Source organism: Homarus americanus, unplaced genomic scaffold, assembly GCF_018991925.1.
Source record: "Homarus americanus isolate GMGI-L3 unplaced genomic scaffold, GMGI_Hamer_2.0 scaffold36188, whole genome shotgun sequence".
Lineage (NCBI taxonomy): Eukaryota > Metazoa > Arthropoda > Malacostraca > Decapoda > Nephropidae > Homarus > Homarus americanus.
The window spans coordinates 4,043,550-4,071,547 of NW_024718183.1; the positions used below are offsets into that span (position 1 = coordinate 4,043,550).

Below are 27,998 nucleotides of genomic sequence, written 5' to 3' on the forward strand. Positions count from 1 at the left end.
GCCAAGCCTACTGTCTGCCATGTTTGATTTCAAAATTAAGCTGGCATATTGAAATTAATTCCAGTTGACTAATTCATCTGCTATAAAACTTGATTAGAGGATCAATACCTTAGCTATTTCTAAAAAATGCCAAAAAGTTTAGAGGATCACTGTATCAAAAGGCAGTTAGACAAGAGAAAGATGGTGTTATTACATATTCAAAGGATTAGACAGACATGCACCCCTGGGTGAGTCAACCCTGCAGTCTTACAATGTTATCCTCAAACCTTTGGGAAAGGAGATGCTGTCAGTATCGTCCTAATAATTAATAGGCTAGAGCAATGTATAATACAGTATCATGGAGATGAGTTACATGAAATACACTCCTAACCGGTTAGCTACATACTGCACATCATGCAGAATAGGAAGATTTTACAAAGAACATAAAAGGGAAACCATGAAGCCACTCCATCATACTTCAATTTCAGCTGAATAATCCAGTAACCCAAAGGATGACAGAGGGTGTCCAAGCTGTCTTTGATTCTAGCTACTGTACTGTATACTGTACCTTACAGCCTAGTGGCTATTGCTAATTACAAGCCAGCTAAGAGAAAAAGGTGATGATGCAAAGGCTCCAAGGATCACATGAACATGAACCCTTAGGAAACTTGACCTTTACACCATCTATTAAGGTCAGGTTTTAATTCTTAGGAGTTGTCCATGAATCAGTAGGAAAAAATAGTCCTCTATCCCAATAATAACTGGAAATACAGTAAAATATCTCATATCGGTACCGTACCAAGTATGCCCTGACTTAATATAGAGAAACTATACAGTACTATACAGGATATCTCTGCCATGGAAATGATTTGGGTGAAATCAGCTCCCTTCTCATATACTAGGTACACTAAATCTCATGCCATGTAATATGAAAAGGAAGAATTCCCAAACAAAACAGGGACCCATGAGATTTACCATTTTGTAATCAAGACACTCAAGGTCTACAACTATACTACACCCACGAATACTAAGTGACCCTGAAAAATTCAGAAATAGAAAAGGCTTTTAAACATTCTGTTACAACACAGTAAAAGATACAGTACAGTACAGTACTGCAAGTTTGGAGAATTTTGAGAATGCAATTCATCTCAAGTCCAAAAAATGGAACTACAGTACAGTACTGTAAGTATGTTATGTACCGTATGTGGTTCATGAAATACAACAAGCTTTCCTATGACACGAAGTCTTCAGAATGAGAGGTGATAGCTATAAGGCTATCTATGTAATCTTTGTACAGTACAGGGCATTTCCAATTATAAAAATCCTCCTCCATGTACTAATGAAAAAACTGATGCTCAACACTCAATATTTTCTGTCTTAGTGTAAAACACCTATAAAAAATTCCTCTAAATAAAATTACAGTATCTATAGTATTTCCACGCTAAACAGGCCCATAAGCCACGCTCCTCATCTATACTAATAGTTGATTAGTTCATAGAAAACTCAACTAGGGTAAATGTGTTCACAATAGGTAAGCAGACCTGTTATCAAAAATAATGATAAATATCTGAACTATCAAAATGCAAATGATTTCAAGGCATTTGCACTTCAGAGGATGTTAGAAAATTTAAAATGTCATAAAAGGTCGATATAAATACACGCTTATACATGCACAGTCTGGGGGGAGGTAGAATGCTAAGGGGAACCAATCAGCTATTTGTAGCTATAGACAAGGGCCAGGCTAGCGTGGAAAGGGTATAGTTGACCCATCATGCTCCATATACAGTAAGTCAAATGTTGAATATATATATATATATATATATATATATATATATATATATATATATATATATATATATATATATATATATATATATATATATATATATATATATATATATATATATATATATATATATATATATATGAAAACGTGGATAAGATAAATCTTGATAAAAGAAAATCTAAGTATGTTGAATATATATATATATATATATATATATATATATATATATATATATATATATATATATATATATATATATATATATATATATATATATATATATATATATATATATATATACAGCCACTCCTCGACTTATGACGGGGTTAGGGACCCAAATCCAGGTCGTAAGTCGAAAATGCGAAGATAATACCCGGTACATAGAAAATCTAAAATGGGTGTCTCTTTTTCTTCTCGGCACCACAAAACTCTTACTTTTAAGCATGCCAGCCATTTTAAATGGGATTACAAACAAACAATTTTTCAGTACACAGCACAACCACTAACGTCGGGACTCGAAAATACGTAATTTGAAAAAATTTTGGTATGACTGGGGCGGTCGTATGTCCGGGTGGTCGTAAGTCGAGGAGTGGCTGTGTATATATTCTATATATATGTCACATGGCTGACACTAGACTGGTTTGTTTTGTTCAAATGCTTCCTGACTTCAAACCAATCAGACATAGCTACCAAAAGTAATCTGCTAGATACAAGATCATGTGTGTGTGTAATATTTAAAATCTTTTGAGATTTTTATCATAAAAGAACAATAAACACTGTTAAAATTCTTTTTTTTTAACAAGCTTACACATGAATTCAGAATTATTTACAACATGATGACTAGCTACCAGTACCAGTACAAAGGAAAGCTCTTTCTATTTCACTTTTGTTTATATACTTGACAAACAAATAAGGAGTGGCCTTCTGGATGCATCCAATCACCTGAAACAAAAATCTGAGAAATCAGGGGTCTAAATGTGGCTGAGTGCAGTGAGTTGATTGGCCAAGCATGGTCATGTGGTCACAATCTCACTGTGTGACTGGTGCTTGACCTGGGAGGCATAACTTGGGTCAGGCTAAATGGTGAGTTACTAGCAGTACTACATTGTAATAGATGAATAAAAAATCTCATATTATTTTCCTTCCACAATATGAGGGGTTTTCAGTTCCATTAATGGTCTTATGTGATATACCATCATCTTCCAGACATTTCTGGCTTTCTTTTCACCAATAAACAACACATTGATTTTTGTGGCAGCACGTTGGCTGCCCCTTACATGAGGGACTGACAGCATGACAGTCTCCTTACTAATATATTTTTATGAGTAGTACCTATGAATTAGAATACAGTACAGTAATCACAAATCATTTTTTAAAAATTAAGTACAGTAACTAGCCTTACTCTATTTATTAATTCTACTAAAACAATCAGATGTGTGCATAACTGAGGAGTTCAGTTATACCGTAACACTGGCATCTACAGTATTAATACGACAACAACTACTGTATATAACAACCAAAAAATGCTATTTAATGTAAGAGCTTGGATTTAAGAAAAAAAAATCCTTTCCCCAAATATGCATTTAAAGACAGGGTTTTATTATATACTAGTACTGTATTAGGTGAGGTTAGGTTACAATGGATACACCTCAGTTTGTCACCAACCCGGTTCGTCACCAAAAAAACACAAACAAAAATTTCGTTACCAATATCAAATCCGTTTCGTCACCACTAACAGACCATTAGTCGATGGCATTAGTGACAAATTGTAAGTTATTATTTTACATGAATAGAAATTACACATGTATACAGACGACTCGAGAATTATTATTATTATACATAAATATTAACTATTTAATAATGAAAACGATTAAAACAATGGTAAATAAACAAAATACAGAACAAATGCAGGCGTATTAACAATGTTTTTATTCTTGTTTCGTTTTAGTCTTAAATAAATTGTCTTAGCAAGATGCTTGCATGATCCAATGCATTGTTATGCCGAGGCATAATTTTTTAATACAATTTTGCAAACGAGGTTTTGATTATTTTCTATCCCAAGCAACAGTTATTTTGGCAAATTTAGTGAAATTTTCATGTATTTATTGATGTATTAATTATGTAAGAATTTTCTGGAATGTATTGCATCATTTTTTGTTATGATTTACTTATTATTGTAAGCCTCGAAGACAATTGTTATGTAAGTACCTGTATTGTGGAATTGTTGTGATTAATATAAATTGAGAAGACTAAGGAATTGTACACTGATAGTGTGCTGACTATATATTCGAAGTGTGGAGTCAAACTATGAAGACATTGCCCTATTAACAGTGTTGTGAAGAATTAGTGTTTATTAAAGAAGAACTACAGAGTGTGTTTCTGTGACCTGGTGGAATTCTACCGGCCTGTTGTTTGTCTGTACACCGATACCGATCGTTGGGAAATTACCGGAGACTGGCGGGACAGCCAGTGGTAATTCGACAACACTTGCGAGATATCTACTGCTTCTGAAAAAAGGAAGGTAGTAACAGTAAGTACACAGAGATGGTAAACCAGCCATTACGTCTTCACTGCTTCAGTGAATACATAATGAAGGTCCAAAGCCCTTGAAATGGTGACGAAATGGGTAAAAAATTGTGGTGACGAAACGGGTTTGTGATGAAATGGGCACACCCTGATTGTACAAAGTGGAGAAACAAGACTTAAGCTCATTTAAACTTGATTGTCTTATGTTACCTGATGAAAGAAATAAAAGAATTTAATAACTACAAAAGCCACATGAAGATAATACATATAGCCATAGCTACACTTAAAGTAACAATTGGAAAACTTGTATTTAAAAGAGATAAAATTTAAGAAAAATAATGCATAATAAAAAAACATGATATTTTTTTAATTTCAAAGGAGCTTAACCCATAACATGTAGACGCAGGCATTCAATAAATACAGGTGGCGGCGCTGTAAAGACAATACCTACACCCATCAACACACACAGTCTCCCCCAAGGACTGTACACGTATAAAGCCGATACTTTAAGCATTATTTACAAAAGCTGAAACCAGACTTTTCCTTCTCCCCAATCAAGTTTGCACAAAATTAAAAAGAGTTTGTAAATAAATAAATAAGTATAGAGGGTAGGTTAGACCCTCACACAGACAATTATATATATATATACTTGTCTGTATGAGGGTCTAACCTAACCTCTTATAGAAAATTGGAAGTACAGGTAGCTAACACCAGGACCTTCTTATAGATATGAATGACTCTACACACCTTTTACACAAACAATCATTATTTGTGTGTGCACTGCTCTCTGTGTCCTTCTCAGGCAATGCTTGCTCTTCTTCAACACAAGATGCTTCCTCAGACGCACTTGCATCTTTTAATTGGTCATGGCAGGAACTTGAAGGTTTGTCACTAAAATTAGTCATGTCATCCTCCTCCTTCACTTCTGAAACACCATTTACACTGTCCACATTCACAGGTGTTTCAACATTAAAATTTTCAAAATTCTCTGTATTAAGGGACAAGCTCTCCAAAGCTGTAGTAGTTTCACAAATGTCACCAACACATTGCAAAGCTTTATTGTCAACTGCAGCTTCTTTGGAGTCACCAGTTAAAGGACAACCGACCCCATTCACATCGGCAGCACTGACACTCACGGCAGTCTCGCAGGTACTCATTTCACCTGCATTATCTACCATCATTAATTTTTCAGTTTGCGTGGTAGTGATGACATCTACTTGTTCCACACTAAGCAAATCGTCCACACTTTCTGTATCATTTTCATCCTCTTTTGTCTTTATTTCAAAGTCATTTTCTCTGCTTTTGGATTCATCACTACCTAAAGTATCGATTGTATTAAAGTCACTACTTACGTTTCTACTTTGCAATGCAGCATTATCTAAATGGCCAGTTTCAGAAATATTTGAATTACTTATACATTCTGAAATGGCGTCCTCTCGTAAGATTAAGGTACTCAAACTTTCTACACAAGTCGACACACCCACAACCTCCGCGTCTTCGGGTTTACTCTCCTTAAGTTGAGACAAAGTGTCACATAACTTGTTTTCTGACTCAGGTTCTAGTAAAGTGATATTCTGCTGGCTTATGACTTCCCTATTTTCTAAACTGCTGTAATTTTGATGATCCGAGGAGTGAGTGGAGGGCGCAGAGAGCTGGCTCGTCGGGGTGGAAGAGCCTTCACTGGCAGTCCTCATGTTAGAATCCGAATCTGGTGACGAACTTCTCCCTTCTGTATGATCAAGATATAGAGGTAATACTTCACTTGTGCTTGTTATGGCAATGTCCACATCTCCACTGTCCAAACCATCAGGCAAAGACTCAACAAATTCTAGTCCATTCAAACTTGCCTCATCTAAATATGATGACTGGTGTAATATTTCATTTATTAGTTCTGAAACTTCAAAATTTGCTTCTTCATCACTTGTTTGTTGGTGTGATTGAGGTTGTGGTGAGTGAGAGGTGAGACTGTGACACATGGTAGTGGTGGTGATGGTGGGGCTCCCGCTGACCTCAACACCATTCACCATCACTTCACCATTTTCATGTGAGCCGTAGCTACTCTCTCTAGTATCCATTGTTGAAGTATCTAAAGGAATACTAAAATCACCAATAAAGGACTCGGTTAAGGTTAATTTAGGCTGTTCACATTCCTGGTTCCCAATAGACACAGTCTCCAATTGTTTGTCAAGCGCCTCACTACTGACTCCACCACCCACTTCAACTTCACGTCTAGAGGCATCATTAGCCTCATTTTTCATATCCATTACTTTGATGAGAGTTTACTTAACCTTTTATATTACTAAACACCACTATATTAATTGAGTTTATCAGACAAATCAGTAAAAGGAAAGAGCAATACTCGGCGTGGTGTTGTTCCTGAGTGACCAGCAGCAGCAGTTACCCCGACCACCACCAGGCGACACACCACAAACACCTACTACCTCTCTTAACACACATCATCCCTTACTAACACCTCCAATAACCACTAAAAAACAATTAATTTAATGCGATAATTAAAAATATTCAATAAATTTTGGGTATTTTTTGTTTTATTGGTATGGTCATCACATCATGTAAGAGAGGAGGTGGTGTTGGTAGGCCTGGAGTGTCTACCACCATAGCCACACCATGAGTGTCTACCACCATAGCCACACCATGCACGGCGTCTTCACTATATTACTACTATTATCTGCTGTCAGTTTTATCCCCTCTAAGATCCTGGCAGAACCTCCACGACCAAGTGAAGATTTGTCCAGCTCAGAGATTTGTATACCACATTCACCTAAAGTTAATTGTTCTTTCTTGTGAGTTAATTCAATATGTAGTATGATCTTGCTATCAGATAAATGTTAATAATCTTTTAAGTTCAGATCAGTTCAACATGCTCAGGACATTATTGAGATACAAACAGTAAAATAGTTAGCTTATTTAACAAAGGAGAAAGATAGTCATTATAAGCTTGTTTCCATTGAGGTTCTTATATAGGGTTAAGGTGACAGCAGTAGATCTATAATATATTGGTTACTTTCTTACAAATTTTGCCCATAATGTCCTACAACATTTTTTGGTCCAGTTTTAGGTATATATATCATCATTTATAACAACTTTTCTTAGTACCGTTTCCGTCGTAAATTATTTGTTTTCGAGAAAATCGCATTAATTTGTTAGGGATTCACCGAATATTTTCTATGTCCTCTGTGTGTTTGTTACTAGTCTGCAGTACACATATGTTATAGTCTGACTGCTTACACTTAATAAGGTAAGGATAGATTAGAATAGGTTAGTTTAGTTAGGTTAGGTTAGCTTGGTTAGGTTTAAGTTTAGGGTTAAATATAGGGTTAGGTTAACTTTAGGGTCAGGGTTAACTTTAGATTTAGGGTTAAGCTTAGGTTTAGGGTTAAATATAGGGTTAGGTTAACTTTAGGGTCAGGGTTAACTTTAGATTTAGGGTTAAGCTTAGGTTTAGGGTTAACTTTAGGGTTAGGTTAGGTTAGGTTTTGGACGGTTCTGATATTCATTTCTTTTGCAAATTACTACTTTTTGTGATTTTCCCCCACCCAAAACCCCTGGTTCCCTCTGTGGGTCTCCAATTATTGTTGGATAAGGGAGGGGATAGCTCAAAAAGTAGTGATATGTTGTAGAAATGAAGAGGTCAGAATAGTTCAATCACATCAAAAACCACAGGAAAAACATAATTTCAACTTCCAAACAGGTGGATGACCAAAACGATAATTTTACCTACGTGTATATCAGAACTTGCTGATGAAAATAAAGTAAGAATACAAAAATCAAAACAAGTAATGCATCAGCTGTGAAGTCCTCCATATTAGCCCTCAATTTGTCTAAATACAGTACTGTACTGTACAATATTTGGTAAATATTTATATGTTGCCCATGAATCGAATCCATGTTTTGGAGAAAGATTATCATCAAATTCGAATGAACCACACCAAAACCCATTTGAAAAAGCTATGTTTCTTCTCAAAATCAGTTTCTGTGCGAACCTAACCTGACCTAACTGCCATTGTTCAGAATATATATATACCCTGTATTACCTAACCAAGTTCTGTTGGAGATATAAAAATATGCAAAATAACACAAAATTACATGTCAAATAAACTCAGATTAGCAAATTACATGACATTTACCACCAAAAAAACTATCAGCCTCTATCTCAAAGCTAACTTTCTCACATTCAAAACTGTCGTACCTCGGCCATTTCTTGGCGAATTTCAGTTAGACAAACACTGATCATTCAACATCATAATAGGATGGGGTTTTTTATTTGAATATGATTTTTATTTTTTGCAGAATATCTTATCTCAATATTTTGAAGAAAACGACACGTGATTTTAAAAAAATTCATAGGCCTAAGCCAAAGCGAAAAATTAACTTATCATTTTAGCATACTGAAGGGCACCATGGATTCTCTAAACCATATAAATTTCAAGATAGTGGAGCAAATAATAATGGAGAAGCACCTTGAAAATTTAGAAAGGGGTGGAAAGAGCCAAATATGAAGGGGGCAGAGGAGGGAGTTGGGGGGCTAAAATTGATGTACATGTTGTCCATAATTAGTGACAGGAATAACAAAGCATTGAGCCAATATTTAAGGCCCCTTGTATCTCAACCAGACACTCCCCTTAAATTGAGAAAATACTATATTTACTGTGTCCTTTTATAATATTTACTATTAAGATGTTCTTGAGTTTGAGATGCATATTTATAAGAGTAACTCAAGCATCCAGAAAAGACGATTATCCTGCACACTCAATTCCCTATGCATTGCAGACACATGAGGTTTTATTCTATTTACAAAACAAAAGCTTCTGTGTCTGTGCTGTAGTTGGATTTTATGCTTACCAGTATCTCAATATATGATAAGTGGTAACACACATTCCTCCATCTACTGTACTGTAGTTGTAAGTACCCTGTACTAACTGTGTGTGCTGTATACGTTACTTTAAATGTTCTGTATAGTTTTTCATTGAAATGTTTCTATAGTGTTTGAAGAAATTATGTAATAAATTTACTTGCAAATTTGTTTCAGACCTTTGGAATTCCTAGAATGTGAAAAACCAACAGATCATCGTGGTAATGAGTCAGCTCGCGATGATGAAGGTTATGGTTGTGTGAAGGTACATACCTATCTTCTTTTGTTACCATTTTCTAAATTATAATTTTAATATCACTTAATGATATGCAAAATCCAATAAGAAAAACTTATCTGAATATTTGATGTTTATCTTTTCATTACTTGTCAGTTTACTCGCCATTGGGACGATTGGTCATTTATGACAGTGTTAATTACTGATGCTTATAATATGTATAATGGCCAGGATTGAAACATCTTGTATCATGTATCCTTTAATAGAATACAGGGGGTCCCCGACTCACCAACGCCCACCGATACTAACAAGCTTAACTTTAAATTTATAGTACGTATTTTATTTACCTGATGACTAACTTTTTACTTTCATTTACTGTATTTTGTCATTCTATTTCTTCTTTTCTCTTAATATAAGTGATTTTAGATGTATATAGGGACTTAGGCTCTGATATAATGGGACTTTATTTTTCTGTAAGTACGGTATGGACACAGCATGTGTTTCGACTTACGTACATTTTTGACTTAAGAACGTCTTCGGGAACGAACCCCGTTCACAACCTGGGGACCCCTGTACATCTCTTTTAGACACAAATGCTGAATATCACTTCTTTTTTACCATGTTGAAGTGCTCTCACAAACCAAGGCCTTGGATTGGGGGGCTTTTTGTCACCAGGCTATCCCCGTTAAGTAAGTCAGATATTTTATTCACCCATTTAAGGTAAAATAATTGTCTTCCCATTCCCTTCATGCCATATGGCCCAAAATTGGATGGATTTGCTGGAATAGCTTCCCTTTAGAAGCTGATATTCCAATTTGGCTGAGTCAGTCCAATCAGAACACTTTATGCCAAAGCTGCACAAGCCATCTGTAGAATTGAGGAACAATCTGCTATTCATCTTAGTTTTACACTTATTGCCTTTGAGAGCAGAGCTTTAGACCAAGCTCTCTTCCCAGGCTGCATCTACAAAGGTTAGGTGTCAGAGTCCCTTTGTAACACTTCAAGAGTCAGTTGGCAGGAACTATAACTGTTCAAGAGGTCATCATATAGTAAGACTAATATAACTTATGGTTACTGATTGTATAAAGTTTCTTTACATCTTAAACTGGTCTCCCTGAGTTTGGGCTCATCTTACAAGAGTGGCTAGCCTTGGTGCTAATGGTGCTGGGCCTTTGACTGCTCTACGGTTAATTTGAATTGGTTATGTTTGACATTGTAATGCATTTTTGGTAGGGAATTCCACTAAATTAACCAAGAGAGAGACCTTAGCAGAGCTCATGTAATAAAATCACTCTTGGTCAAAAAAGTGTGTGGGTCTTAAAATTTTACAAATTGATATTACAGTACATCTGTTGTTCATATACAGTACTTAGCATGTAGCCCTGTCAGTTAATATACCATGCACAGCCATATAAGACACACCCCCCATTTTAGCAGGGAGTACAGTATTAAGAAAAAACTTTTGTGTATTTTCCTCCTGTATCCATAGTTTTCTTAAAACAATATACTATACAATACAGTACCAGTAAATGTGAGGAATAAATAAAAGTAATACCAATAAGTAAGTTACAACAAAAAATACTCCATTGCCAAACCAGTAATAAAAGCCAAATGAAAGTTTAACACAGTCACCATTTGCACATACAGTACTGTACTTCTGTACTCCCTGTTTACCATAGCAACGGCGAAGCTAGCTCCGCCGATTCCCTAGCAATGCTCCCCTCTCCACCACCAACTGCCCAGCCATCCTCCTGCTCCCCCTCTAAGCCAGCTAACTTGTGTGCAAAGAAATGTATATTTCTTCTATGTGTTTGCCCTTAGGACAATTATTTCTTTTACTTTTTTCACAATATATATAGTACAGTATAATAGGATGGTGTGTGCATGTATATCAGTAAAAATAAATGAAGAAAGTTACGTATACCGTACCTACCCAAAAATACGAGTTGAAAAAACAGCTTGGCCTAGTAGCCTGGTTACAGAGATGAGTCTAACCTGGCTACAATGCCGCCAGCGATCTTAACCGATGTAAATGTGAAAAGAAAGTTATCTGTAAATCTTCTTTTGTATCAGGTATTTGTAGATTGAAAAATAAATGTTGCAGGTATAGCATTAATCAATTGTAATGCTTGTAAGAGTTCAGAAATGGTTAATGCTTAGCTACCTCTTATGAGGTGGGTGTTTGCCGTCCAGATGTTAATCGTCTCAGCTTATCGTCATCAGTACAGTACAGAGTAGTTATAGATTGACCTTTTATATTTACAATACTGTAATTATTTTTTAAATAAAAAAATGATAATGTGTTTAAGTAAGCAATAACATATTTTTAATTCTGGAGTTGGGTAAGGTAGAATTTATCTTACTTGAGACAGCAACTGGGGGATTCATTAGTTTGCGGGAGACCACAACTTCACATATATGATGCAGGGTGATTTTTTAGCCATTTTCAGACAAAAAAGTGTCTTATATGCTGTAAAATACGGTAACACTTTCATTACTCTTAAGCCAAGGTCATGTGCACCACTGTTAAGTACTCAAAGTCACAATCATGGCTCAGGTAATGCATGGCTAATTTATTATTTCTCATTATTGGTATGTTTTGAGCTGCTGCACCTTTTTTAGTGTGAATACAGATATTCTATTTATCATTTGGGTATCCAGGTATAGTTATCTAAAAGATGTTAAGACTTTGGTAATGCTATTGACTTGTCTTTCCCTTCAGTCCTTCACAACCCAAAAAGGTCACAAAATTTTCATGACTCATGTTATCCAGACCCACATCACCATCCATATTTGTTAGGAACACTCCATTATCATTTATCTTGTGACCAGTTGGACTATTTGGTACACAGTTGCTGCTGTCCACACTAACATAAATCTCTACTGTATATACTTTTTTAGGGTTTTTCCTACTACCTGTGCAGTGCAGGAACCCTAGAGTAAACACACATTTACTGTTATTCATTCTTACGTGGTACTTCCCCTCTACAACAAGACCCTTAACCTGTTTAATAAGGAAAATTACCTTAAAAGTTCAAACTTATTACAGTATTTATTTACAAAGGTATAACCAATGCTGATGATGGAACTTTATACAAAATTTATACAGCACAAAAGAAATCAGAAAACTCACAAGTAATAATAAATGAGCATTAATTCCTAACCATTACATTTTAATATATATCACTAAATCATAAACATCACCATATAAAAAATACTACTACTGTACAGTCGTGAACAGAAGTCCTGCCGCCCCTTGTGCTGTTCCGCGAACCAAGAGATTCAGACTCATGAACCCGAAGCAGTAGACACTGGTGCATTATTCTGCCCATAAATGCTTCGGATTCATGAGTCTGAATCTCAGGGTTCGTGGAGCAGCAGAAGGGGCGACAGGACTTTTGTTCATGAGTGTACATCCCAGACATCACCTTATAAAAAATAATACTACATCCTAAATATCACCATATAAAATATAATAACTCTGGGGTCTGGACAAGGCCACCTAGAAAAGAAGGCCTGGGTGTAGGTTAGATGACGTCACACGGGGAGGCGGTGACCTCGCTCGCTCTCTCTCTCCGAGTCATATTTACAATAAACTATGGTTTATGGCTGCTACATTATACTGTATATTGTTGAAGGAATTATATTGACTAAATATAGCACAATTGTCTACTTTCTGATTTATGATTATACATGCAATCACCACTGAATTAGCTTTACAGAAAATGTCAATGTATTCTATAAATAATTCATATTCACATTATAATTACCAAAATTGTCAATGCCTAGTACAGTCAATCATGTTACTTCTGCTGCATTGAATCATTTTCATTATGTACAAATTTATTTAGTAATGTAATGTTTATAACATTTTCATAATTTGATTTTGCAATTGAGGTAATGCAAATCAAATACCCTGTACATAAATCAACCTCTGGTCTCATTTACATAATCAAATAGACTGCATGTAAGGGCAACATCTTTCCTGACTGTACATACCTACCTACATGAGCTTTGGGGAAAATTAAGTGACAACATGCAAGCTCATTACACAGAACAAGTAATATACTGTACTATTAATAACATCGATGCTAACATTTTATTTTAATTTGTTAGATCAATTCTCAATTTAATGGAAGCCTTTTTAAGGGTGATTATAGTACATATACTGCAGCAACTTATAGTAAGTAAAATTTGTACAGTATTAACTTCAGTACCAATGGGGAACCATTAAAATTGACATAGGTTACTACAGGGTACTAAATTAAAATACTACTACTCCATCTCTGAGCACAACATAACATAATAATTTTCATCTGTGAATGTAGTATATAAGTTGCAATTAGGATACAATAATCATATTTTAATAACTGATTATTACTCTTTAAATGTTTGATTATGATTTAATTATGATTATTACAATATATTTTTATTAGATTATGATATAATTTTCAGAAAAAAATATGATTTGATTATGATTACATAAACATTGCCATCATTTGATTACTAATCATAATCAACCCCACGTCTAGTGCATATATGGCATAAACAACACGTGTTCATACTCAATGAAAACAAATACTAGTACTGTACTTACTTAAACCCACGTAACATCTTGAAACCATTTATATCTGTTTGGAATTTGATATTTGATATATAAATCTATCCAATGCATCACTGTTTGTGAGCTACCAAAATTTAATAATGGCATAACAATGAAAAACATGCTTTGAATTATATTCATCATTTAACTACTTCAAATTAATGAACTCAGATCTATGATCATCTGTATCCTTACTACGGTACACAAGAAGATTAACATGTCCAAGTCTTACCTTTCATGAAATCCAGTCCAGAAAAAGAGAAATAAGAATAAAAACAGACTGCTAAGTTCCTTCACTCTCTCACAACGTGCTTAGGCAACTGGCGCTGTCGGCCTTCAGTTGTGAAGTCATCATCAGATTTGCGAGGGAGACCCAGGCCTTCTCTTCTAGGTGGCCTTGGTCTGGAGCAGTAGGAGTACACTAACACTCCATACTTATGGTTTAGGAGACGAGACCAGATGTTGACTTCACAGCCTATACTCAGTAACTGACTCTGGAGCACACCAGATTTTCCACCTCCCAACCAGGACCAATCACAGGGCTCCACATACTATTGTACTAAGACCAGCGAGTTATACCCCAGACTGACTGATGGCCAGCGCCATCATGTGACCATAGTCTTCCCTAAACAAACTGAGGTAGTAGTTCATCGTAACAGTTGAGGTAAATTATTTTTAAATTTACAATTCATTTAATTCTGTGCAATAATTTCAGTTTGGAGGACAAAGGTTTGAGGATGTGGAAATTACAAAAGTATGGTGTTCAGTCCTGGACGGCATCGACTGCTGTGGTGAGAGAAGATTCCTCCGTGATGGCTTTCCTTGCATCAAGTTAGTTTTTATTGGTTATTAATTTAAATTATTATCATTCTATCTCATGTGTATTAAAATTATAATTTGGGGGGATACTGCATAGAATAAGTTTATTGGTTATATTTTTGGGTTGATAAGTCATTTTCTATGCAGGGTGGCACATAAGTCACTTATTATGAGCTATTGTACAGTACAAAGGTTCTTTGTAAAGTAACTTATGTGCCTCCCTATACATGGTAAGTCCTTTATTTTTCACGAAAATTTCATCTTAATACCCCTTGCAATAGATATTAACACAATATTTATGTAAAGAAACGGCTACATCACAAGATTGTCCTGAAATGCATAGCTCATCAGTGCTAATTCCAATTTATAGGACAGGAGTTAAGCCAGGACAGATCCTAGCTTTAGTGTTCTAGTTTTACAGGATTTCTAAAGCTTAACCTGAACAGACAGGGTGACTTGCTGCATGTTTCTCCCAATCCATACCAGTTATGAACTACGATATCAATTAATTCTTCCTTTATAGCTTTCCACCTTCCCCCTTAATTCTTAAAGCTAAAATGGATTATCTGCTTAGTCTATTAAGATGATTGTTTGGTTTTGGATGGCTCCAGGGAGTTAGTCAGGATTGATGCTGGTCAATTAATTTAACCTAAGTCATGCTCAGATGGTCAAAGATTTTCCACATTCTTCTTGTTGGCTAAAGCGACCCAAAAAGACCCCGAAAGTCATGTGGTAACAGTGAAAAGCACACCTATAAGCTCCTTACCTGGCTTAAAGGCACTAGGCAGTCAGGCATTGTCATGCACGCAATGTCATTCAGAGGTGCCAGCACGTTTGCTACCACTTCCTTATGTTATTTACTAATCAATATAACTATAAAATTAGTTCTCTATATGCACTATGTACACTGGAAGCACAAAGTTATGTGTCAGCATCCTGAAAGTTTTCACTGGGATGTGGCAACATATGTGTGTGGAAGGCGGGAAGGTGACGCTCCTCCCTCCATCACACACACACACTCCACATTGTCTTTGCGGCCTCCACACTCTCATCTATTAAAGTGATGTAAACTATGTCGTTGACCAATTAGCGTATGGCAAGGGATGACGTAATTTATGTCCGTGACCATTAAGAGGTTAAGTAGAGCAGGATGTTTGATAGGAAGTTAGACTTTCTTCCCAAGTAGCCTCATGGTTGGTCATTTGCCTGAGATCACTCAGCTTCCTAAGTACATACATTTTGTGGCCTTTTATATCATACAGGCAGTTGTTGGTAGATTTGGTTTTGCTGTCCAGGTCATGGTTATAAACTGGCATTTCTGGATCAATCTCATTTGCTGTATATACCAGTTACAATTATTACTTCCAATAAATCACTTTAGCTTAATCTAAAACAATTGCAGTGGAACTTATTTTCAATATTATCTTACGTTTATCATATTTTTACATCCCATCACAAATTATAAAGTGGTTTGCTGGATATTCACTATGTAGTTTTAATTGTATCTCATACACATAATATACTAATCTCATGAATATTGAGATTGTTATACAGTATTTGACTCTTAGAGTGTTCCCTTTCTCCTTCAGATACAGTGGACACTACTTTGTAACAACACTAATATATAGTGTTCTGCTTGGATTCCTAGGCATGGACCGCTTTTGTCTTGGGCAAACTGGAACTGCCGTAGGAAAGCTTCTCACAATGGGTGGTGTTGGCATCTGGTGGATTGTTGACATTGTTCTGTTGATAACTGGATCTTTAACTCCCGAAGATGGAAGCAATTGGAACCCTTATGTGTGAAGATTTAATTTTTTTAGAGTTTTGTCTTTGTGTCAGTTAAAACCTTTATAATTTTTTTAATTATCAGTTAAACTTTATATATTACGTGTATTCTGAAACTAAAATTGTCTGTGCCTAAAAATTGCAACGTAGATATTCTGGTTTGAAAAAGATTCAACATGGCTTCAGTAACTTATAACAATGCCAAAAAGTATCGCTTTCTTGGCCTGGAAGAAGAGGAGACAGAGAAACCTCAAACTAATACTTTACGTGAAAAAATTATGAAAAACCTTGTACGGAGACAGTTAGCCACCCACACATCTTTGGAGCAGCAACTTCAAAATCAAAGAAATTTCATGAGAACCACAGCTGAAGAATCTATTACAGCTAGTACTAGTGGACTATCATCATGTGAAGATTACAAAAATTTAGAAGCTTCATTGAATGTAAAGCAAATTTTAAAGTCAAGTGGACTTTCAGAATCTGAAATTGATCTCTTGATGAATGAAAATGCAAGTAATACTTCCCTTGAAGCACCCCAGGCTAGAGAAGAGAGACTTGTAGCTATAGAAGATAAACTGCTCAAACGGCAAGAACAGCTTGAAGCATTTTTGTGCAAACAAGAACATTTTAATGGAGCGGTTCCCCTGAATCGCCATGACTTTGAAGAAGAGTGTATTGTCGTTCCAAACAGTGCTGTAGCTGAAAAACTCACTGCCTGTCTTGTTCGTCTTCAGCCACATCAGGATGATACCATTCCAGCAGACCATCCCATTCACTATATTAAGCAATTGGAAGAAGATTTATTTCCAAGAGAGGCTGCAAATAATGATGCAAACCCACAGAAACGTGATATTGGAGAATGTTCTACAGAAGGTCCTGCAAGGAAGAGTAGAAAAAAGCTACAATCTGATATTATTTATTTGTCAGAAAAACCGAAGTCTTTGTGGGATATGAAGAAAATACCTAAAGTAGTTAAAAGTCATCAGACTTATTCACCTTTTTTACCTGAAGACAATGTTGAGGATGAAAAGAGTAACATTTGTGGGATAAGAGAGAAACACAAGAAGCTTATTGCTAATAAAACTAAACCCTTTGTTTTGACACTTACAAATAGTGATCTTATCCCACTGGAAAGTATAAAATCAAACAAGAAAAGTATTGAGGAACTCAGGAATATGGAAAAATTTAAGAAATATGATCCAGGAAAGCCATCACCTGTATTATACATTAAAAACTTATCTCACAAGACCACTCCTCAAGACCTAGCATCTCTTATGGGACATTTTGAAATTCTAAATGGACCTAAAATTATGTACAGAATACTTGATGGTCGTATGAGAGGACAAGCATTTGTTACATTCCAAAATGAAGAAGTGGCAACAAATGCTTTTATTGTCTGTAATGGTTATATATTGCATGATAAGCCTATTGTAATTGAATATGGGAGGAAATAGATATGGGAAAGATAGAATGAGAACTTGTTGAAGTGTTTATATGAGATAATCGGTAAAAGTCGGAAATACTGTACTAATTCAAAGTTTAATGTGTGCTCCTTCAACAAGACCTAATTCCTAAATTATTTAGTTAAGGATTTTTTCCAAGTTTCTAATCTTCAGGTGTTACAATAATTTCAGGCAACATTTAGCTGAATATTGAGATAGAGAACCTGAAATTGGGTCTAGGATGACCTATTTTAAATAGGTTAGGCAGAGTTTTAAAAGGGTTCTTAAGGAAAAGTACTGCTGTTTTGCATCATTTTGTTTTCCCTCGGGAGGTGTTCCTCATATTTTGCAAAATCTCATGATTCATAAGGGCTGGAGGGTTTTTACTGTATTGTATTGTACAGTACAGTACAGTACAGTACATGTTAAATACTGTAAATAAAGTTTATGTAAAAACATAGTAATGTACTGTACTCACCAATGAAAATGATGCTGATGAGATGACAATAATATTGGAAGGGGTTTGAGAAGTTGCTTAGCACTTTTGGGGATACTTGCACACACACTTGCACAAATATTTTCCTCATTTTTCCTGATTGAGCGCACAGTTGACTCGTTAACACCATAATGGCGTCCCACAGCTACCACACTATCACCCTTAGCAAAGTGAATAAGCAACTCCACTTTCTTCTGGCTCTTTCCACTTGATCCACTCACCCTACTCATTGTATGTTTAAGAAGCATCACTAAGAACAAAAAATCACCAAAAAAGAGCAATAATATGTGAGCTGTAGGTGTTACTGTGAGGGAGACAGAGAGCATGTGCGGTGTTACGGTCATGTACAGTAAACACAAAGTGACTGTGGAACAATGGGAATAACACGACCTGTGAATAATGAAATCCATGAAAGTTAAACCTGCAAATGTTGCTGTTAATTCTTTTTGGATGCATGACATGATTGTTTCTTTGGACTTTCATAAAAAATAAATGTAATTAACCTATATGAAATTTATATTTATTGTGAAGACAAAACTGGAAATCCCAAAGATTATTTTTTCTTAGTGTTATTTTGTAGAGCATAAGCAACAATAAAGTTTTGGAAAATATCAATTTTATTTTACCTCTTACACAGATAGAAATCAATGTTATAGATGCATTTAAGTTACAGACTATTTTTCCTTAGTTATTTAGGGAACTGCTGTCTTGATAGTGGTCTTTATACCTCTCATTATTTTATACTTGTCAGTTCCCTTCAGCAGCACTTGATGTCTGCTAAACAAACTCCTTCACCATCCATATATAAACTAACAGGATGTAGTCTCTAGAATGATTGGGGTCAAATTTCCCAGTAACACTACAGTAATTGTAAATGAGGGAAGCCAAGTATGAAACCTGTTGCATCCTTACAGTGGTGGAGGGTTTATGCTTGGAATGTTTTCACATTGTTGGAGTGTCTTAGTACTGTTCTTACTTCTACCCCTTTCATACTTCATATTAATTACCTCCATTTCTTCCAGCAATACACATTACTAGTGGTATAGTTGGGGACAAAAGTTCGCTCCCACTGGTGAAACCGAGTCACTTCCCTTGACTGTTTCATCTCATTTGGGATCGATGCTGCTTCATTTTGGGCGGCAGCAAACTTTTGATCCCGACTGTACCTGAACAAAAGTCTATCCTGCTTCATTGCCCACATTCAGTCATGACACTTTATAGAGTACCGAAACATCGATTTATAGCTCAGTGGAACACAAAGAACTAAGTTACATCTATACATTTGCATCACTTTGGGAAAAGCTTGAATGAGTGACACCCCCATGTAGGAGACATACAGGTATCTACCAATTTACAATCTCCCTATTTATTGTATTTTGCTTTAATGATGGGGTTGTATTAAGCCCACTCTCCTATATATGATCAAAACAGTTCATATAAACAATGTTCATCATCCGGCCAAAATCGCTGACGTGCAGTATATGGAACATATCTCTAGCTGTGGGATCATCTACCATTGCACCACCCAGTGCACTACAGTCCAACATTGTTTCATGGTGATTGTATCTACCCATGATCATGTAGCTCAACGATTATCTGTCAGTAAAGGTGATTTTCTTTACCTTGCATTGAGAGAACATCACTAACGTTGACATTGTACTGTGTGTTTGTGACTGAAGTGATTTTTGCTGTTATTTTATGACTGTAAAGTGCTTTGACTGTTGCTGTGAACATAATGTGAGCAGTGTCAGCCAATATCATTGTTATTACGTTATTAGCATTATTTTGTTCCCTTACAGTTACAAGACATCATTAACATTCAGATTCAACTCTGTTTTTGTGATAAGTGCTCTTGTTCGGTTCTTGTGATTGTGAAGTGCTTTCTCTGTTTTTGTGACTGAAGTGAGCAGTGTAATTTCGAAAATGTCTAGCAAGCGTGTTGCTGGAGGTCCTGCATCTGGGAAAGCCAAGGCACCCAGGAAAACCGTGTCTTTGGAGGTGAAGCAGCATGAGAAAGGTGAAGAAGCATGTCTACAATCATTAAGGCACCAGAAATGAAGGCCATGGAGCAGAACGTGAGCTGAGTCTCCGCATCTAGGTCATTAAAGAAGCGTGAACCTATCATGGATAGGCTACTCCAAGACTGGATTCAGGACCAGACTCAATGCCTCTTGCCTCTCTCCACAGCAATCATCATGGTGAAGGCCTGCAACATCTGGACGACGTTGAAGGCAGAGAGCAGTGTCACTGAGGCATCATTCAAGCCTAGTCCTGGATGGATCAACTGGTTCAAGAAGCATGCCAATTTCCACAACCACTATCTGACTGGTGAGGCAGCCAGTGCTAACATGAGTGCTAATGCCTTCCTGGCACTCCAGAAGGTTAAGGTGGAGGAAGGAGGATACGACAACCAAGTAGGTCTTGAACTTCAACAAGATGGGCCTATTTTGGAAGAGGATGCCATCAGGACTTTCCTTGCCAAAGAGAAGACTGCACCAGGTTTCAAGGTGGCCAAGGATTGCCTTATATTGCTGCTTGGAGGCAATGCTGAGGGGGACCTTAAGCGGACTCGGATGCTGGTATACCACTCCAAGGCCCCTAGAGTTCTTAAGAGTTTTATTAAGGAGCCCCTCCCAGTCATCTGGTGCTCCAACAAGAAGGCCTGGGTCACGATAGTGTTGTACCGGCGTTGTGTGTTTGGCTACCTCTCCAAACACCCCAAGGAGTTCACCTCCGACCAGAACAAAACAAGTTTCTCCTGATCCTCAACAATGAAACTTCACCGCCTTTACCTTACAATCTACTGTGTGTATACCGTTACCATCCACTACGTGTCCGAGAAATTGGATTCTGGATTTAAGAAAATCACATTTGGAAAGTTTCACTTTCAATCCAGCTATTTGTAGCTTTGTGAAGACTTCTCGCAGTTCCTTTAAATGGCTTTGTAAATCTTTGCTTACTATAAGATCATCTAGATAGGCATAGACGGTGTTTCCTATCATTCCAGCAAACAAGGTACACTGTATTTACCATTCTTAGGAATGTTAGCGGCACATTCCTCAAACCAAATAGCATTCTTAAGAATTCAAAATGTCCCATTGGTGTGCTTAACGCATTTACCTCACGGGATTCCTTATGTAAGGGAATTTGCCAGTACCCGCTAAGCAAATCTAGGTTACTGAAGAAGGCATTGTCTTTTCCTAGAGACTGTAGTAAGTCAATTAGGACAGGCATTGGGAACCTGTCTGGTACGGTTGCTTGGTTGACCTGTCAAAAATCTATGACTGGTCTCCATCCCCCATCTTTCTTGGAAACTAGGAATATAGGCGAGTTCCATGGTGATGAAGGTTGAATTACCTTTTGTTCCACCATTTCTTGTACAATTTGTTGACTACAGCCCTTTGGCTGTGGGGTAGCCGATTTGCTGATATGTAGATTGGGCTTGAGTGGAATGTGATGGGTTGTCAACGTTGTTTTACCTGGATGATCCGTCACTCATCACGATCTTCAAGAGTGAGGTGTTTCCCTGTCTGGAGTATTGTCACCCCGTCTGGTCCCCAAGTGATGCTAGACATTGTCAATTGATTGAAAATGTCCAAAGGAGGGCCACCAGACTGGTGCCTGCTCTACGGAACCTCAGTTACCCAGAGAGATTAGAGCGCCTGCAACTATCTAGCTTATACAACAGACAGGCAGGGGGCAACCTCAAAGTGGATAAACATCTCAGGGGGCACTACTCGGTCCACTCCACAGGGGTCACAGCTCAAGGTTGAAGAAGCCACAAGTCCAGAAAACTGTGAGGGCAATTTTTTCGGAGTGAGGGTTGTGAACTCATGGAAAAATCTGCTTGAGAGCATTGACGGCACCGAGTGCGAGCTCATTCAAGGCCAAACTTGACCAACACTGGAGCAGGTTCCGATATATTCAGTAGCCAGTGCAAGCCTAGTATCTACCAGACAGGGTGACAGTACTCCAGACGGGGAAGCACCTCACTCTTGAAGATCGTTACGAGGGACGGAACGTCTAGATATCTGAACGACCTTCTTATAAGACCTAATAATTTAGTTGCTCGATTCACCTTTTCACAGAACTTCAGTTCATTGTCAACATACACACTTCGGTCCTTTTCACGTTCGGTCTCAATTAATGCAGTTTCTTCATCCTGTTGGGACATATGATACGCCTCCTTACCGTTGGTATGTCCCAGGTGCAGCCTCTTGCTCTCATTTACATTGAATCTCAGCAGCCATTTCTTCGACCATTCTTGGAGCTCACAGAGATCCTTCTACAGCTTTTCACAATCTGCTTGGTTCTTAATTTCCCGAAATAATTTGGCATCATCCACAAACATTTGAATGGAGGAATGTACAGCATCTGGCATATTGAGTCCAAACATCTAGTACCTCAAGAAATTGTGTTAAGCAGGATCTTCCCGGCATAATACCGTGTTGGCATTCCTTTACAAGGTTGTTTCGTAGCAGATATTCCATCATGGCATCTCTTATGATGCTCTCTAGTACTTATTGTCACTATGGACTGCCTTAGCTAAAGGCACAATACTACATTCTCCGATCGGCCTTTGCATGGTCAATCACAGCCAGGAACTCTACTCATTTAAAATTTTCTGAATAAACCATGTCATATGGCAATGATTTTGTGGTTGTGTATCTCCAGTCAGTAGTGTTTTTTCAATATATACAATCGCGAATAACGTTGAAAATCCTACATCTATATTACACATTCACATCACTAGGATAATCTTGATGCTCTTACGTAATCGCTGTCCAATTGCCGCTGTTCAATAAGGAAGGCCCGAGTGCCAACAAGCTTTGTTACAGACGCAACACGACACAACCTGCACGACCTTAAATTAACTATATGATATGAGATGTGTAATCGCCCTGAAGGCAATCATGCAATCACGGGATAAGGAGACCCAGCACGTGGACACGAAGAATATATTTCGGTCAAAACCTGTCAACAACAATTATTACACGTAAATAAACGTCATTTTGATATAACAATCCTTAACATAACAATACAACTACATGGTTAGTCTTAACCTCTCTGGCCAGTGATCCTCTCTCTTATGTATAAGTCTGGTCCCTGTATCCACCAGCTGTCGTCGGCCATCTCATCCACAGTGAGTCCACGTGTTACATCACCTGCTGGGTTCAGTGATGTGTTTACATGCCCCCATTGATTTATCTCTGAGAGCTCCTGTCTAACAGCCACTCGGTTCACCACAAAGGTGTGGAACCGACGACTGGTGTTTGTGATGCATTGGAGAACCAACATGTTGTCCGTCCAAAAAACCGACTCTTCGATTTTCAACTCCAGTTCTTGCCTTATCATCTGGTCAGCGTTGATGGCTAAGACAGCTGCACACAGCTCTAGTTGGGGAATAGTTTGTTGTTTGAGGGGAGCTAACTTTGCTTTACCAAATATGAAGGAACACTGGATATTTCCTTCATTGCCCGTCAGTCTCAAGTATGATACCAGGCTGTATGCCACTTGCGAAGCGTCGCAAAGGCTATGCAGCTGCACTGACACGGTTCACCTGTGGTCTCTAGGTTTGTAACACCGAGGAACGCTGAGTGTCGCCAGGTGCGGCAATTCCTCTAACCACGCATTCCATGCCAAGTTATTGTGCTCCAGTAGTGGTTCATCCTATCCTCTTCTTTGTCGGCATTCATCTTAAACAACAGTTTCGCCTTAATGACGAGCAGAGCTATGAAGCCAAGAGGGTCGTAGACCGAACTGACAACGCTCAGAAGTCCTCCTATTGTGGCAAGCTTCTTTTGGACTTGAGTTTTGACAGCAAACTGATCGCTCTCCAAGTCCCATGTGACTCCTAAGGCTTGTTCCACAAGTAGTAGCTGTTGGCTCAAGTCGAGTTCCTTTATGCTAACGTGTCTCTCCTCAGACGGGATGGAATGCAGTACTTCCTTGTAATTACTTGCCCATTTCGGGAGGTGAAAGCCTCCCTCTTTTGAGCAATTGTCGTAGGTGCTGTGACATTTCCGTTGCTTCACTTGAAGAGTCGAGTGATGGAAGTAAGTCATCCACGTAGAAGTTGCATTCCGCCCTGGCGACAGCTGCAGTTAACTCAGGCGTATACTGCGCACGACCGGCTCCACACCCCCAAAAAAGATGAACCTTCATTCTATACGAGCGTGGAGCTTGAGTAAAGTCTTCACTGTCCCACCACAAAAACCTCTGGGAGTCTCGATGTTCAGGCGTGACTCCAATTTGGTGGAACATGGCTTCAATATCTGCCATGATTGCTGTCCTTCCCTGGCAAAATCGTATCAGGACACCTATTAGTTTGTTATTGAGGTATGGTCCTTGTAGAACTTGACTGTTCAACATGTTGGCATACACAGCGGCACAATCAAAGACTAAGTGTGCTTTGTCTGGGTTCTTGAGATTCAACACAGGGTGATGTGGGAGGTACCATGTTTTTCCTGGGTTTGCACCGAGTTGGGATGCGGGAAACAATTCGGCGTAAACCTTGCACAGCAATTGCTTCATCTCTTCAGCATAGTGCTGGTAAAACCTTGCATTCTTCAACAGCCTTCCCCTTAAGCTCTTAGATCAGTGGTAACTGCCATGCCCACGACTCGTCTACTTGAAGACTTATTCTCCAGGGGACAGGAGACTGTTCTTTTTTACAGCCTTCACTGTTGTCCCTACCTTTAAGGAGTATGTTGTTTGCTCTGTACACATGTTTCTGTACAAACTCTTGTAGCCAGTGTATTCCAGGGTAAGACCCGTGACGTTCGTTGTGCGAATGTAGTTCGTCCTTGCACCGATTCCGTAGGATCTTTGGTAACCTTGCTGCTATGTTTTGAATGTACGATCAAGAGTCCATCTTGCCAATCATGTATCTGCCAGCTTTCATAATCCTTCACCATCGCCTGCCTTTGTGACTGGACCCTCCATTAGGCTTGTTATTCTTTCTTCTGCTTATCCCCGTTCACCTCCGAATCTCCGCGAAAGAAGCGCTAGCGCCCTTTCGTAGCCCTTTTGAGGGCAGAAGTGTTCACAGGACTCCAAAGCCATCTTTAAATCCTCACTCATGCCGGCCAATAGAAGAGCAGATAACTTATGCGATTCAGACGTCGCTGTGTTGAAACGGTACCTATTGAATACACGAATGAATTTCCATACTCAATTCGGCTTTGTCCCGTAAATGTCAGGAGAGGCGTGTGAACCCCGAGTACATTAGGGAAGGAATTGGTCGTCCTTGCCACACTGCTGTACCCTCTGTTGAATTCTGGTTCCTTGATGTCGCCGACACCTCACCACCAGTTGGTCTCACTGGAGCGTCACGTCTCAGCAGGCATATTTGCTGAAGTACCTTGTTGGGAGAGAATGGAACGGGATGTTCAGGCTCCCCCTGTTGAGGGGATTCAGCCAGTCCGTGGTTGAGTCCCACTTGCATCTGGTGTCTGTCGTCATACAGGACTTCCTGTCGTCTGCTCTGTTCACCATCTGCCTCATCAAGCGGGGTCAACTGTGGTAAGTTTCCATCTTCCAGTGCCCTCACCGAACTGCTGGAGGAATCAGTAGTCAACCACGCCTCAGTGTCCATTAGAGCTAGAGGTAATTGATTCCGTATTTCAATTCCTATCGTCCCTTTCCTTATTTTGGTTTCTTCATTTCTGAGCGCCTTCAAGATCACTTCCGTTTGTGCCTTCGACAGCTCATTCAGTTCCCTCAAGGTGCGTTCAGACCGAGTGTTCCACTCCCTCAAGATAGCCTCTGTCTGCGTGATCGCCCGTGCACATGCTTCGGTCGTCATTGCGTCTTCGGATTGCTCCCAGTTGTCTGGCGTCCCTTTACTTTGTACGACTGCTCCTTTTCACGTATCACCAGCTTCCGAGGTCCGCTCTCATCGTCCCGCCTAGATGGAGCGAGAGCCAAGGCCGTGGTCGATTTTCCATCTTGCGTATGTTCACTTCCATCCAGGGCTTCACAGACCAAGTCATTTACATCGTTAGATTTGTCACCCTCCACAGTGTACTGTTTACAACAACTGACGGGTGAGCAGTTTTTATGCTGGGTGACCTTAATTGTCTACACCCTTGGCAGGTGAGCGATAGTTAGAAGAGTCAGTAGCCCCATCACCCACTCGACTTCTTTCACTTAGGTTCATTGTGGTTCTGGTGTGTCTGGTCACAATCGGCAACACATGGACTCACGAAGCCATCACTTCACCAACTCATATACACTTCAGACAAACCATTGGCACGAAGCAAGAGACCTTCAGCACTACACGACGAAGTTCAGGAGTTGTTACTAACTAGACAGAGGTCACACTAATTCACTTCACTGATTCCCTAATTCACTCATGGTCTAAACAGTCGATGTCGGTCTGGTACCGAGATGAAGCCTACAAGTGTGACACGGGTTCCAGTGGTGCTCCCGCAGGTGCCTCCCGGCTGTAGAGGAGAGTAGGGGAGTGGGCGTACCCTGATGTCAGAGAGCCAGCATCACGTGCTGTCCGGGTAGGTGGTGGCCCCGTCGAGTGTTGCCATAGATGGTCGACCCACGTTTTGACTGTAATCGCCCTTAAGGCAATCATGCGATCACAGGATAAGGAGACCCAGCACATGGACACTCAGAACATTATTCGGTCAAAACCTGTTTTATTACAAGTAAGTAAACATCATTTTGATATAACAATCCTTAACATAATGAACTTAGCACAATAATACAACTACAGTGGGATATTAAGCACATTCTTTAACACAATGAACTTGACACAATAACACAATGGTGGGCTCTCACGTATACACTAATGTTCCATAAACAAACTTACCTGTTAGGGTCTTAAGGAGAGATAGGGGTGTTCCCAGTACGGCTCCAAAGCGTTTACTGACCCTCACAGCAGAGGGAACCACCGAGGCACTAGGCGGCGTCTTGTTCCTGACAGATCGGCAAATTCCAGCATCTTCCTCCTGTAAACATATGCCCGGCACCTCCACTCACCACCACTCTCTCTCTCTCCCCCTTTCCACCTTCACTACTCAGTAACTGCCAAAACTTAAATATCTCCTAGTTCTTCTCATGGGTGCTAACAATATGATTAATATTTGATAATATAAAGTGTGGCTGTTAATAATACAGTAAATAGCCACAAATTAAGTGTGCTTTGCTGATCAAAGAACTTTTGTTATTATAAAAAAAAGATGTCGTAATTTTAGGGTCAGGGGGTGGTGAAACAGCTATGGTTGTTTCCTAGGTAAAGAAATACCTTAACTGGAAGTATGCATGCCTACTTTGTCATGGTTAAATAAAACAACAATATGCATGATCTATTTATTAATATATATATGTATGTACTGTATATACTAATATATATATATATATATATATATATATATATATATATATATATATATATATATATATATATATATATATATATATATATATATATATATAT

The 27,998-nt window shown here is 38.3% G+C and overlaps 3 protein-coding genes across 7 annotated transcripts in view; 2 read left to right on the plus strand and 1 right to left on the minus strand.

The window, feature by feature from the left end:
• LOC121859263 (PHD finger protein rhinoceros-like) overlaps positions 1-6,707 on the minus strand; it is a 58,584-nt gene extending 51,877 nt beyond the window's left edge. For all 4 annotated transcript variants that reach the window (XM_042356017.1, XM_042356020.1, XM_042356019.1 and 1 more), the window contains exon 1: positions 5,039-6,707. In XM_042356017.1, coding sequence (XP_042211951.1) covers positions 5,039-6,555 — 1,517 coding nt within the window. In that variant the 5' untranslated portion in view covers positions 6,556-6,707. The remainder of the gene's footprint in view (positions 1-5,038) is intronic.
• A 154-nt stretch (positions 6,708-6,861) lies between these two features.
• LOC121859265 (TM2 domain-containing protein CG11103-like) lies at positions 6,862-16,836 on the plus strand. Of its 2 annotated transcripts, none has more exons than XM_042356023.1 (4): positions 6,862-7,095; positions 9,342-9,429; positions 14,718-14,833; positions 16,470-16,836. In XM_042356023.1, the coding sequence occupies exons 1-4, from the start codon at positions 6,920-6,922 to the stop codon at positions 16,555-16,557; spliced, it is 468 nt and encodes a 155-aa protein (XP_042211957.1). In that variant the 5' UTR covers positions 6,862-6,919; the 3' UTR covers positions 16,558-16,836. The 2 variants fall into 2 exon arrangements, with proteins under 2 accessions (XP_042211957.1, XP_042211956.1); XM_042356022.1 differs by having other exon boundaries at positions 6,863-7,095; positions 16,411-16,836.
• Positions 16,783-19,153, plus strand: LOC121859264 (RNA-binding protein 41-like). The gene has a single exon (XM_042356021.1). It carries the CDS (start codon positions 16,783-16,785, stop codon positions 18,058-18,060), a length of 1,278 nt encoding a protein of 425 aa, XP_042211955.1. The 3' UTR covers positions 18,061-19,153.
• The last annotated feature ends 8,845 nt before the right edge of the window (positions 19,154-27,998 follow it).